Here is a 15341-nt window from a genome sequence, read left to right on the forward strand (position 1 = left end):
TCATGTTGTACTTTGTCAGATACTTTTTTCTGCATCTATTGAAAGGATTCTTAGCCTTTTTTTATTGTTTTGTATCATGTTGATTGATTAGCAAATATTGAACCACCCTTGCAGCACAGGAATAAATCCTACTTGATCGTAGTGAATGATTCTTTTAATGTACTGTTGGATTTGATTTGCTAGTATTTTTTTGAGAATTTTTTTTTATCTGTGTTCATCAGGGATATTGGCCTCTAGTTTTCTTTATTAGTGGAGTCTTAGTCTGGTATTGGAATCAGTGTAATGCTGGCCTCATAGGATGAATTGGAAGTTCTCCTTCCATTTCTAGTTCTTGGAATGGTTTGAGAAGAATAGGTATTAACTCTTTTTTAAGTGTTTGGTGGAATTCCACTGGGAAGCCATCTGGCCCTGGACTTCTGTTTATTGGGAGGTTTTTGATTACTGACTCAATTTCTTTGCTGGCTTTTAGACTGTTCAAGTTTTCTATTTTTCTCTTTTCAGTTTGGTAGTTTATATGTTTCTAGAAATTTATCTCTTTCTTCAAGGTTGTCCAATTTGTGGCATATAGTTTTTCATACTATTCTCTTATGGTGTCAGTTGCTATTTTTCCTCTCTCATTTTTGATTTTATTTATTAGGGTGCTTTCTCTTTTCTCTTTGATAAGTCTGAGTGGGGTTTATCAGTTTATAAAATTTTTTCAGAGAACCAGCTCCTGGTTTCATTTATCTGTTCTCTTGTTTTTTTAGTTTCTGTATCATTTATTTCTGCTCTAATCTTTAGTAATGCTGGCCTCATAGGATGAATTGGAAGTTCTCCTTCCATTTCTAGTTCTTGGAATGGTTTGAGAAGAATAGGTATTAACTCTTTTTTAAGTGTTTGGTGGAATTCCACTGGGAAGCCATCTGGCCCTGGACTTCTGTTTATTGGGAGGTTTTTGATTACTGACTCAATTTCTTTGCTGGCTTTTAGATTCAAGTTTTCTATTTTTCTCTTTTCAGTTTGGTAGTTTATATGTTTCTAGAAATTTATCTCTTTCTTCGAGGTTGTCCAATTTGTGGCATATAGTTTTTCATACTATTCTCTTATGGTGTCAGTTGCTATTTTTCCTCTCTCATTTTTGATTTTATTTATTAGGGTGCTTTCTCTTTTCTCTTTGATAAGTCTGAGTGGGGTTTATCAATTTATAAAATTTTTTCAGAGAACCGGCTCCTGGTTTCATTTATCTGTTCTCTTGTTTTTTTAGTTTCTGTATCATTTATTTCTGCTCTAATCTTTAGTATTTCTCTTCTTCTGATGACTTGAGGCTTCATTTGTTCTTTTTCTAGCTCCATTAAGTGTAAGGTTAGGTTATTTGAGATTTTTCTTGCTTCTTGAGGTAGGTCTGTATTGCTGTATATTTCCCTCTTGTGACTGCTTCTGCTACATCCTGAAGGTTTGGACCATTATGTTTTCATTTTCATTTGTTTCTGTGTATTTTTTAAAATTTCTTCTTTGATTTCCTATTTGACCCATTCATTCTTTAGTACCCTGTTGTTTAGCCTCCATGTATATGTGGTCTTTCCAATTTTTTTCTTATGGCTGACTTCAGTTTTCATAGTGGTGTTATCAGAATTATGCATGGTATGTTAACTGGAATGTGTTCTGGAGAATGTCCCATGTGCACTCGAAAAGAATGTGTATTCTTCCGGTTTAGGACTAAATGTTCTGAATATATCTGTTATGTCCATCTGATCCAGTGTGTCATTCAAAGCCATTGTTCCCTTCTTGATTTTCTGCTTAGATAATCTGTCCATTGCTGTAAGTGGGATGTTAAAGTCCCCTACTATCATTGTATTATTATCAGTGAGTTCCTTTATGTTTGTTATTAGTTGTTTTATATATTTGGGTGCTCCCAAGTTGGGGGTGTAAATATCTACAGTTGTTAGATCTTCTTGTTGGATGGTGCCCTGTATTTTGATATAGTGTCCTTTATTATGATATAGTGCCCTTTTTCATCTCTTATAAAGTCTTTGGATTAAAGTCTCATTTGTCTGATACAAGTATTGCTGCTCTGGCTTTCTTTTTCCATTTGCATGAGAAATGTTTCTCCATCCCCTCACTGTCAATTTGCAGGTGTCTTTAGGTGTAAAATGAGTCTCTTGTAGGCATATAGATGTGTCTTAGTTGTTAATCCATTCTATATCTTTTGATTGGAGCATTTAGTCCATTTACATTCAGAGTAATTATTGGTAGATATGAATTTAGTGCCATTATATTGCTTGTTTTGTCATTGTTTCTGGAGGTTTTTTTCTCTCCTTTTTAGTCTTTGTCGTTTGGTCTTTCCTTCCCACTCAAAGAGTTCCCTTTAATATTTTTTCAGGGCTTGTTTAGTGGTCATGAATTCCGTTATTTTTTGTTTGAGAAATTCTTTATCTCTACTTCTATTCTCAATGATAGCCTTGCCAGATAAGAGTATTCTTGGCTGAGATTTTTCCCATTCCACACTTTTAATTTATCATGTCCCTCCCTTCTGGCATGTCACGTTTCTGTGGAGAGATACAGCTAGCCTTGTGGGTCTTCCTTTGTTTGTTAGGGACTTTTTTCGTCTTGCTGCTTTTAGGACTTTTTCTTTATCATCATATTTTGCAAATTTTACTCTAACATATCTTGGTGTTGGCCTGATTTTGTTGATTTTGGTGGGAGTGCTCTCTGTCTCCTGGATCTGGATGTCTGTTTCCTTCCTCAGATTAGGCAAGTTTTCAGATATTATTTCCTTCTGTCCCCTTTGCTCACTCTTCTCTTCTGGGACTCCTGTGCTACAAATGTATTATGTTTAATGGAGCCACTGAGTTCCCTTAGTCTATTCTCATGATCCATAATTCTTTTTTCTTTCTTTTGTTCTGTTTATTTTCCATTATTCTGTCTTCCATTATCACTTTTTCATTCCTGTGCTTCTTCCATCCTTGTGGTTTACAATCTCAGTTATTTGCATTTTTCATTCTAAGCAGTTGTCTTTTATCTTTGTGGTAAGGGCCTCCCTGAAGTCTCCATTCTTTTCTCAAGTCCAGTCAGTATCCTCATGATTGTTGCTTTAAATTCTCCATGCAGGCATATTACTTTATGTGTTTCAAATAGATCTCTTGCTGTGACCTCTTCTTGTTGTTTCATTTGGGATGAATTCCTCCATATTGGCATTTTTGTCTAATTCTCTGTCTTCTTGTGTTAGAAAAGCCCATTTTGTGTCCCACTCCTGAGAGTAATGGCTTTATGAAGAAGAGGTCATATAGTGTCCAGGACCTGGTGCTTCAGGGAGTATCTCTAGTGTCTGCTGGGTTTCACTCTGCTGCTGTGTTTCGGCTGCTCTGTCCTTCAGGCCAGTCATGTGCACAGGCTCTCCTTGCCTGCAGTGGGGATTGTTTGGTCTTTGGGCAGAGTATGGCGAGTTTTAACTAGGTGTGCTCTGGTCTGCTTGTTAAATGAAACCTGATGCTACTTCTACTAGAACTGAAGCCTTGTAGAACTCTCTGTGAAGTATGGTGTTTGCAAGATTTTCTGCTGGTCTTCTGGGGGAAGGGGCCTACTGTGTTGGGACTTAGGGACACTTGCCTGAGAAAGTGGTACCAGCAGAGTGCAAGGGGGTGGGACTTGGTATAAACAGGTTAGTCAGATAGTGTTGGCACTGTGCTGTTTATTGAAGCTTGTTTATGCTGAGAGGCTGGGGAAGGAAATGGTGCCAGCCAGCTCCTTTATCCCCAGAGAGGGATCTCAGTGCTTATTGCTCTCAGGGAACCACTTTCAGAAGAGCAAATAATCTCCCCTCATGTGTCCCAAGGATTTTTCAGATCACTGTTTTCACACTGTCTCTGGGTTGCTTGCTTGCCTGGAGCAATGCAGTGCACTTTGGGCCCAATCCCAGCCAAGTATGTAGACTTTTATTTTATTTCATTTTGTTTTATTTTACTTTTATTTCTTTATTTATTTTTAAAATCAATTAATTAACATATGGTGTATTAGTTTCAGAGGTAGAGTTTAGTGATTCATCAGTTGCATTAACACCCAGTTTTCATGACGTCAAGTGCCCTCCTTAATGCTCATCACCCAGTTACCCCACCCCCCCAACCCACCTCACCTCCAGCAACCCTCAGTTTGTTTCCTGGAGTTAAGAGTCTCTTATGGTTTGGTTTGTCTCCCTGTCTGATTTCATCTTATTTTATTTTTTCTTCCCATGTTCATCTGTTTTATTTCTTAAGTTCCACATATGAGTGAAATCATAGGATTATTTGTCTTTCTCTGACTTATTTCACTTAGCATAATACCCTCTAGTTCTATCGACATCGTTGCAAATGGCAAGATTTCATTCTTTTTGATGGCTGAGTCATATTCCACTGTATATACCACCTGTTCTTTTTCTGTTCATCTGTCAGTGGACATCTGGGTTCTTTTCATATTTTGGCTATTGTGGACATTAAGCATGCAGACTTTTAAAACTCCAAACTTCAGGGAAATGCCATGGTAGGAGCCTGTTCTGGTCTTCTGGAGGAGGATGTCGCAGTCTTGGGGGCCCTGCAGGTTTGACTGAGAAGGGCAGTTGCACAGAGTGCAGAGGAATGGGATTTGGAGCAAGTAGGCCAAACAGCCATTTGGGAGCAAGAAGCCCTCACGAGGTGTCTCTGCCTATGCTGGATGGTGGTGGAGGGAAATGGTGACTGCCAGCTCTTCAAACACCCTCCCACACACCGGGAGAGGAGGAGAGGTGTCCCTGTGAATGCCATCTCTCACACAGGTGGTCCAAGAAGAGAGAATAGTTTCTCCCCTTGGGCCTTAGGTGATCCTCAGATGAGCTGTCTGCGCTCAGGTTGTTTACCTGTCATCTCTCCAGGAGTAGGGCTGTGCCGTCAGGGCTCTATCACAGCCAATCCAGAAGTCCTCTAAAACCGCTGTCTTTGAGCCCAGCTGGTTGCAAAAACTCACAAAAATCAGCCCCTCTCATTTTTCCATCCAGTGGCTTTGGGGAATTGTGCTCCTTGTGAGTTTCCCTGTGTGCTCCTTTCTTTCTCTCACCTTTCTGTGCAACCAGGGCTCCCTCCCCTCCACAGCACCCGTGATCTGTTTCTTTCCCCAAACCACGTCTCTGCACTTCCTACCTTCCTGGATGTGGCCTCTTCTCTCCTTGTAGTTGTGGAGTTTGTTCTGTCAGTCCTCAAGTCAATTTCTTGCACATTCAAAATGATTTGATAGTTATCTAGTTATGTTCGAAGGGGGAGAGATACTAGGTTCCTTCTTCTGAGTAGCAATCAGGCTCTTCTCCTGAATTTTAAATAGCAGGCATACTGCTATTTACTTAACATTTTCTTTTATGTCTTCATGGAAAGACCTCAAACATAACAATTATTGCCCAATAACTCCTAAGGCATGCATGGTCAGGTAGCCGAATAAGAGAAGACCTGGAACTCCATCACTGCCGTGAATGACAGTGAGCAAGTCACTTTTCTCTGGGCCAGTTCCTTTATCTGTAAGATGAGTTAGATGGACTGTCCAGTAATCATTGAGTTTCCTCCATATATAACGTGCTTTGACTATATTAATAAAAGTACTTAGTTTTTGCTTAATGTTTATAAATTATCCTAACGTGATTTGTAAGCTTAAATGTAGACCATTCTTAAATACTAGGTAATCTTCAGTCCCAGTAAGACATCAAAAAAAACTTCTGTGGATATAAATGAAATAGCAAAATGTCTACTTAGACTATCATATTATTATTTTATAGACCTCCAGTTTTCCAATGAATATTTTTCTATTGTCCATCTTGGTTGTTTAAGATACAGCCATTTAGGATTCCACTTGTGATTCTCTTACTTGAACATTTATTCCAAGCCATAATTATTTACTTCCTTAAGAGTAGAATAATTTTTAAATTTGACCTGCATTCATAGTATTCATGATATCTCCAGTTTCTCACGATAGTGTATTGCTTAAGTGATCTTTAAAAGTTTTATTTAAGAGACCACCAATACTTAAAAAATTGTAAATTCATACCTTCACTAATAATTACCAAATTTATAATTTTTTGCCTTTTTAATAAAAATCCCATTCTGTCAAGTCAAATAGTCTCTATACATATCTAAAGCTAACATTGATTAAAGTTGACTGGGGCTAATTTATCTTTCCCAAACACTACTTTCATGTTCAAAGTCAAATACTTAAACAGAGCTACCAGTAATAGTGCAGGATTACAGGGTTCTTGTCTCACAGAGTTGAAGAATGAATCTCTAGGATGCAAACGGGTGAAATGAAGTGAAAGTTTATTAAGTGAAGGTGAGAGCAGGGGCGCCTGGGTGGCTCAGCCAGTTAAGGGTCTGCCTTCAGTTCAGGTCATGATCCCAGGGTCCTGGGATCAAGCCCCACATCGGGCTCCCTGCTCAGCCGGGAGCCTGCTTCTCCCTCTGCCTCTGCCACTCCCCCTGCTTGTGATCTCTCCTCTCATTCTGTGTTAAATAAATAAATAAATAAAATCTTTAAAAAAAAAGTGAAGGTGAGAGCAGAAAGGAAAGAAAACTCTCTAGAGTGAGAGGGGACCTGAATGGGTTGCCGCTGAGGCTTTTAGTGGCAGTCTTTTATTGAGAACTGGCTGGGAAGCTTGTTTCTTTGAGATTCTTACGCCATCTTGGTTTGTTACCTTATCTCTTGTTCAGCTCAGTCGCAGCGTCTCCACCTGCCAGGAACAGTTTCAGAGTCTAGTCCGGGGAGTCAGGGGCCTCCTTTCTCTACTGCCTATACCTTAACCCCTTCCCTATTTATGAGACAAGACCTGTGGGCAGAAAGAGCTATACTGAGATTGTGAGGAATGACTGTATATTTTTTTATTAGTGGGGATTAGGGATAGCACAAGTCTCCAAGGAATCTGGAAGTAAGGCTATCAGGACCTTGAGGGGCCAGCTGCTGCCAAGATAAAGTTACTTTTAAACTTTAAGGCACTAAGGCAGCCACCAGTTCATTGAGGAAGGTCATGCTCTGCATGCTTCAGGTACCTATCAGTGGGCTGCAAGCTGTAAGGAGATTTTAATTTAAGCTACATTTCTTTTGCCTTAGTTTCCCACATCAATAGGAGTTATTTTGTCAGGACTCGAATATAAAGTGAGGGATAATTTTTTGAGGGAAAAATCTTGAACTTATATTTAGACATATCCAGCATACATTTCTTTTTAAGGAATCCAGGTTGACTTAAACAAGTGTTTATTCTAAGTGTAATTAGAGTATTCATAAAGAAATCAGCAAAGACTTGCATTTGTCTCCTTATGGTCTTAGATTGCTTCTCTTTTCCTGTTTTTCTGTGTGGAACACTTGGCATTCCCTTGGGTGTAGCTAAGAACTACTCATGCTTGAGTTCTGAGGTCTAAGTTTATTTCCTGATTCCACAGACTAGATCAGAACCCTTCCCTGGCCCCCTAAGCCAGGTCCTCTTGTATGATTGTAAGTTCTATGTAAGAAAAGGCCCGATCTCATGACTGTATGTCCGGAGGCATAGCAGGTTTGTATCACCCATTATACTCAGTAGCTATGTGTTAAATGAATGAATGAATCTTAAAAAACTGATCTTTTGGTGCTTTCTTTTCACCATCCATTGAGTAAAGCCATAGAAGCATAAATGATCATAGCATTGAATTCAGTATGGTGATTACACATCAAAGTATTGTACAAACTTTGAAAGAAGAAATATAGACTATTAACCATACTTATTTTCAGATAGGTCTTATTTTTCATTTTTGTTTAGTTTGCTTTTCCTGAGAGCCACATTGACTGTGCTCTCTTTGCTATATTATCCATTGGCTCTGCTTTTCAGTTTTCAGAGGACGTAGATATCAGCAATTCTTTTATATACCCTGTCACTAAATTCTAATACTGAACCACTCTTTTGACTGTTTCTAGAAATACTAAGTGCTCTTGTTGAGCAGCTTTCCTTTTCTTTGCAGCTGTGCTGACTAGGTAAAACTCCTATAAAGTAGATTTGGCCATTTAGCAGTATAGTATTTGATACTGGGTAGGGTATGGATGACCTTGGACTAGATGTGTCTGTAACCAGTAGTCTGAATCGAATCACTTCAGCTACTGTTCTTTTTTACTTCAGCTGTCTCACTTACTAGAATTCCTGCTGTGACTATTTCTTGGAGAGATCTTTTTTCTGATACCGGGAGTAACTATACCTTTTCCAGATACTTGGAAGTTAGTAATGAATAGTATGTTAGCGCATGTGGGGTGACTGATCCTACCATTAGTCATTGTAGGAAAATTGCTGAATTTCTGATTTTAGCATGTCTCATTTGCAAAATGGTAGTGATAATATTCTATACATTTAACCTCTATGCTCCATGCTAGTTGCTATGGGAATAACGAGATGAATAAAACAGACCTTGCCTTCATGTACAAAGAGAGCAATAAACAGTGCAGTCTGTAAGGTCAGATAGACCTGGGTCTATTTCCTGGCTTCCCCACTTACTAACTGAATGGGCTTTAAAAGTTGTTTAACCTCCATGTGCTCTAGTTTCTGTATAAAGTGGGGCATGACAGTAACTACCTTATTTGGTGATTATGATTATTAACAGATAAAGCAGGTAGAACCATGTGTAACAGAGCTCAGTACATGTTAGCTAGTTGCAGTTGTTAATGTAATGAGATACTTTGGAATCCCATGGAGGAGATATATCCTGAAGATCCTTCTGTGCCCAAGCTAAGGACTTTGGACTGTGATCAATGGTGGTTTTAAGTGGGTGTATAACAAGATTAGATTTGCTACTTTAAGTTATTAATTCTGGCAGTGATTTGGAAGAAACACTTTGATGATAAGAGATTCTTTTTTCTCCTAAATCAGAGATTCTGAATCTTTGGTTTTGTCTACACACTGTTCACATGCACCGAATATTTCCATTGTCTATCCATCCATTCAGCCATCCATGCAACAAGTATTAGTTATTTCCTGTGTCCCATGCACTAGAAGTATAGCCGAGAACAGGATATCGTGGTGTTTGTTTGCATGGAGTTTAGAGTCTACTGGGGGACATTAAAGAAAAAATAATAAGTACACATTGAGATCTTTTTGCTATGCATATCTAACTCTGTCCCTCCCTGTGTAAAAAGCTTCTGTGGCTTTATATCACTTCCGAATGAAGTGTAAGACCCTTTTACATGACATGTGAGGCTCTGGGATCTGGCCTCTGCCTGCCTTTCTAAGCTCATCTCTCTTCCCTCCCTGCTTCCATTTTATTGTCATTTAACACTGAACCGTATGTGGTTCCCTGTGCTTTTCTTATTTGCCTCTGTACCCCTGCAAATTCTGCCCTTCTACCTGAAATGTTCTTATTTGCTTGCTTAACTAGTTTTTATCCTTTAAAAGCAGCTAATGTTATCACTTTCTCTGAGGAGCATTCCCTGATGCTCTACCTTTCCCCTCTAAGCTTAGTTAGATACCTTCCCTTAGTACTCTCATATGTCCTGTCCTCATTTCTTATCCCTGGACTTGGGTATTATCTTACAGTGCCTATGTCTGAATCTTCATTATATTGGGGGCTCCTTAAGGATAAGATAAATTTTTTTAAGATTTGACTTATTTGTTTGACAGAGAGACAGCCAGCGAGAGAGGGAACACAAGCAGGGGGAGTGGGAGAGGAAGAAGCAGGCTCCCAGTGGAGCAGGGAGCCCAGTGCGGGGCTCGATCCCCAGACCCTGGGATCACGCCCTGAGCCAAAGGCAGAAACGTAACGACTGAGCCACCCAGGCGCCCCAAGGATAAGATATTTTTATTCTTTATCTTAGGAGTGCTTGGCACATGATGGTTATGCCGTCATTTACATCAACAAATGAAACAAATGAGCTACTGACTTGCTAGCAGTCCATTACCTTATTAGACTAAACACAAATCTAAGGCAATATAGTAGAGATGAAGAGAAGAAGCTAGTTTCAAGAAATCTTTATAAGGTAGAATCAAAATTGAGTAGCATATTAGATATGGAAAGAAAGTTTCTGAGCTAGGGAAGCTAACTACTGGTCATGTCATTACATGAGATAGGTATTCCAAGGGGGGAAACAGGTGAGGAGTCATGATGAACTCAGTTTGGGGTATGCTAGGTTTACTTATTTTTTAAAAAGATGTTATTTATTCATTTGAGACAAAGAGATACAGAGAGAGCATGAGCAGGGGGAGAGGCAGAGGCAGAGGGAGCAGGGAGCCCGGTGTGGGGCTTGATGTGGGGCTCAATCCCAGGATCCAGAGATCATGACCTGAGCTGAAGGCAGACACTTAACCATCTGAGCCACCCAGGTGCCCCAGGGGTGTGCTAGGTTTGAAAAGGGTTTGGAATCTATCCAGAAAGAAATAGATAAGACACAGTTAAAAATATGGATACAAAGCTTGGGATTGGTCAGAACACAGAACCATGGATTTGGAGTTATCTGTCTGTTAATGGTATTTGAAACTATTGGAGTAGATTTTTATCCAAGAAAAATAAATGATCAGCATTTTGGAATGGTTTTATTGAAGAGGTCATATTTGAACTAATGTGTTTTAGAAAGCATGGAAAGGTGTAGTGAATAGAATTATTTTGTTTCCTTCAGTGATTGGGGATCTTCTAATTTTCTTAATGTGTTTTTTCTTTAATTATTTCATGTGATTTCTGCATTTCTTATCATACAGTTAGTTGGGATATTCTGAAAATCGTAGTGATTGGATACCTGTTATGTTATATTTCTCTTCTGGACCAAATTCCAGATAAAGAGTTTTCATCTTGCTGAGCATTTTCTTTCTTATCATTTTGCTGTATATGTCCTCATGTCATTGAACCAAGAATTGAATAACTGTTGTGATTTTGGATTTAGAAAACTCAGCTCTAGAAATGTTCTGTCTGGCCTCAGTGATTCTTAGGATCAGCCTGGTCCTTGTTTCTGTGTATTGAGAACTCTATCATGTTCCTCCTCAGTTTACTATTTATGAGGCTCAGCAAGGCCCTCGACTAAATCCAGAATGCTATTAATCTTTCATGGCTTCCTCAGGTTTATGTGAAAGGGTGTTTTAATGTCTCTGGCAGTACTATTTCATTTTACTGTTTACCATCACTTAAGTGTCATCTAATTTTTTATATTAATCTTTATAATATGAAGTCTAAGTCTAGGTCCCAAATTAATATTCCTTTCTTCATTGTTCTCCTAATTAGGCCTAATATATGACAGTAAGTCAAGTATCGGGGGGAAAACAAATCTTATTCCTTACTTAATACATGCTTCGGTTTGTACAGCCTTGCTCAGGCCTAGAGCTTTAGTACTTCAGAGTGAGACTATCAGGTGAGTTGTGTTACCATCATCTACCAGATTGGGCATATGTGACCATCACATCAATTTCTGCAGAAGTCACTTTTTTTTTTTTTTTTTTGGTAGCAGTAGCTCTTGACTTTTCTCTACCTAGCACAGCCTAAAACTACAACGGTGCAGTGGCATGCTCGACAGTGATTCTTCCCCGGGATTTGGGAGTTTATCAGAATCTCCAGGGGTACTTATAATTTGAAAAAGTCCCCCAGGTGTGATTCTGATTTGCTTCCTCTTCCTCCTCCGCCGCCTCCTCTGAGAATCACTATTTCATCTGGAAGCTTCAGCATAAGTAGACGCATTTATTGGTATATTGACCTTGCATAGTTGAACTCCCTAATCCTCATGCGCCCTTACCTTCCTTTTGAGTGGTACCAGTAGTTCTTTCTAATACCATGGCTTCTGAAACCAGTTTCTCCCTGTCACCAAGGATATAGCTACCACTGAAGCAGCCCTGTTAGTGTTTGGAAGCCTATAAAACAAGAAGGTCTCCACTAGCTTGAGGGCCAGCTTTAATAGTGTGATTTATTTAAATGGGAATCTTTTGCAAAGACTTAGACTACAGTCTAAGATTTATGCTAACACCACTCCTCCATCCCCACCAATTTTATTCCAACATTTTATGATGAAAATTTTCAAATCTACACCAGTGTTGAGAGAATTTCAGGATGAATATTTGTGTATCCACAACCTAGATTCTACAATAAACATCTTAATATATTACTTGCTTAATCATATATCTACCAAAATATTTATTCCTCTAGCCATCTGTTCACTTTTTTAAAGAATTTCACGGTAAATTCCAGAGATTAGTACAATTTCCCCTAAGTGCCTTGGCATGCCTATCATTAAGAGTTTAATATTTATTTATAGCCTTTTCTTTTGATGTAAAATTTACATACAGTGAAGTGCCCAAATCTTAAGTACTCAGTAGCTGAGTTTTTGATAAATGATAAATCTGAATAACCCAAATCCCTATTAAGGTATAGATTATAACACCCTCTTTTTTTCCGCCCAGTTTATTCCCTCTTGACTTCTATAGTTTCTGACTTAAAGGTAAGAAAAAGGCTTGTCAGTGCTTCCAAGACAAGTAGGGATCAATGTTTAATGATGGATCAGCAGATTTCTCTCCTCCATTGCCTAAAGTACCTTGTGTTTTAAATTGTATGTGAATGTATTAAAACAGGATACTGAGTAAGTAACTTACCTTTTCAGTTTTTAAGTAATTATTTTGGAAAATACTGTATCTAGGTATAAATATCTTGTATCTATTAAGTATTTTATAAGGCCAAAACTCTAGTTTAATGAAATGTGAGGACATATGCATAGAAACATAACTGGGGAAGAGAAAGGAATTGGAGGTGAGATAGGAAAAAATCACATAAATAATAATATAACATGTATTAATATGTGGCTAATTGGTTAAAATATATATTATATATATCTAACATGGGATATCACAGTCTGTCCTGACAACAGTGGCATATCATTTATTCAAGAATAAACATATCATAGTCTGCCTTTAAGAAATACACATTAAATTCTTCTTACTGTTGGTGTTGGGTGTTCATCATTTTATTTTTAATGCCTTTATGCCTGGTAAATGTCTCTGATTCGGCTTATTTTTAGAGTGATGTAACATATTTTAATTTATATCAGTATATTTAAAATATGGTATAAGTTTGAAATTATTTGCTTGCATTTTATGAGGAATAACATACAGATGTATTTCTAATAAAATAATTCTGATCCCAAAAGGAGAAGCTGTGACAAAAGTAAATTGTGATATTTTCATTCTAAAAAGATATGGCAAACATGCAGCCATTTGCATATCATTCCTGAAATATTGCATACTGGCTTTGTCAGTACTGGTAAGTCCATTTCAAGGATGTTGCCCTTAGTCCATTAGTTTGGATAATGAGCCCTATAAAGTACATTTATAACTTGTGGCACTGCAAGGAGATGGATTCTAATTTTCATCCTTTTATCTAGACACATTGAAAGAAGGTCAATGGAGGGTTCTATATGATTCATTGTCCCAACACATATCACATGACAGAGACCTGATAATGTCCATGTATAAGTGTTTTCCTTATTTAGAAATAGCGCTTGAAAGAAGTCTTTTTGTGGTCATCCTTTGAAGTAAAGTAGAAACATATTAAAAGAAGCTTTATCCCTCTTTTTTTTTGTTTAAAACATTATCACATGTGTGACCAGATGGCTATTCTTGAACAAAAGAGAAAGCAACACTTAACAAAAGTAAAAAGGCTTTAGTGACTTTTACAGACTGTGAATGATATAACAAGATGTTTAATCAACTTTTCACTCCTTTTCTTAGATCTGTTAAGGGGAAAAAAGCCTGTTTTCTAAACAGAAGAAAAGCTTCTATATTCTTAAACATTAGAAAGCTTATGCTTATACTGTAATACTTACACTAACATTCTTATTAATGGTATTCAAAATAAATTTAAATTGTATCCTATGCTTATAGTTTAAAGGTTTCAAAGTAGCAACAAGAATATATATTCTGTAATTTAGTGGCAGTTTTATGTCAAAATGTGAAATTGTATACTGTTTTAAATTTTGTCTTCCAAGAAATTGGTTTCAGATTAAAAATTGTAACTGTTTCTTTTTCAATTGTGTAATCATTAATGAGAACTTTTTTGCTATGTTTATCTTCTTTGTAGATGTAAAGCAATCATAGATCAGTTTGGTCAGAGAATAATCTCTAAGCATTTCCTTGTGGAAGACAGTTACTTTTCTGAGAACACATGCTCACATGTACAATACCGGTAAGACACCCCTCCACCCACTGTCCAAGTGAAGGTGAAACATTAGAAAATTTATCTGTGTGATTATATTGACACTTCTGTATAACTGTGTTCTTCAAGTTAGATGCAAATGTGTACCAAACCGGAGGTATATGCAGTATATCCACTGAGTCTGGTTGTAGGGGAGTCCAGTCTAATTTTGACTCCTTTGTGTCAGCTGGGATTGATCTGCAGGTCACATATCCTCCTTTCCTTTTTTTTAAATTTAAGATTTCATTTATTTATTTGAGAGAGAGAGAGAGAGAGAAAGCATGAGTGGGGGGAGGGGCAAAGGGAGAGGGAGAAGCAGACTCCCCACTGAGCAGGGAGCCCCATGCAAGATCATGAGCTGAGCCGAAGGCAGACTCTTAACTACCTGTGCCACCCAGGCGCCCCCACAATATCCTCCCTTCAGCGAGCCGAGAAAAGATTAAAGCAGAGCTTGACTTGGCTTGAGGCAACTCTTTTATTATGACTTAAATCTTTGATATATGCCTTCTGGTAGTTATATAACTATAAATGAAACTTATCTGTGGAATCTGAATCACTGATTAACTGTTTTGTGCATTACAGGCAGATCTCCAGGTCAGTCCTGATTACAGATAGATCTGTACTAAAAACGGATTCAGATCAACAGGTAATTTTAGTCCTGTACTTTCTAATAAATGTTGCTAACCTAATCTACATGGTATTATGTATAAATTAATATTGGTGAAATAAAATGTATTAAGGCATATGTGCTAAGGTATTTAATGCGTTTTTTAAAAAAATACATAATGTCAGTTCTGTAATAATCTTGGTTTCTTAAAGATTTCTGTCCAGCAGGACAAATAATTACATCTTATGCAATATTTTGATTCTGTGGAAATTGGACTACACCCTAGTTTTTGATAGCTAGTCTGTGAAATTGAAAATATATTGTTTTGGGAAGAAAAAGAGAATCTCCAGAGAATACATTGAAAACTCTTGGAGGAAAAGGTTTTATGGTAACCAACCCTGAACAGTGGTGTTAAGCTCACCATTAGTCCTGGTGTGAATGAGTACCAGCACACATTTCTGGTTCTAATGTTTCCTCATCACCATTGGTCCTTTCAGTACCTCTTCCATCTCCTCACTACCAATTCTATAGGAATGTCTTTATGCCTGTGGTTTTTTCTCAGTCTGAACTTTTTTTTTTTTTAAGATTTTATTTATTTATTTGAC

General features: G+C 37.8%; 1 protein-coding gene across 2 annotated transcripts in view; it reads left to right on the forward strand.

The window, feature by feature from the left end:
* CHM (CHM Rab escort protein) overlaps nucleotides 1-15341 on the forward strand; it is a 188931-nt gene that overhangs the window by 125428 nt on the left and 48162 nt on the right. For both annotated transcript variants that reach the window (XM_045774163.2, XM_045774172.2), the window contains 2 exons: nucleotides 14016-14120; nucleotides 14712-14775. In XM_045774163.2, the coding sequence (XP_045630119.2) occupies nucleotides 14016-14120; nucleotides 14712-14775 (169 nt within the window). The remainder of the gene's footprint in view (nucleotides 1-14015; nucleotides 14121-14711; nucleotides 14776-15341) is intronic.

Source organism: Ursus americanus, chromosome X (assembly GCF_024610735.1).
Source record: "Ursus americanus isolate L20-20 chromosome X, mUrsAme1.1.p, whole genome shotgun sequence".
Lineage (NCBI taxonomy): Eukaryota > Metazoa > Chordata > Mammalia > Carnivora > Ursidae > Ursus > Ursus americanus.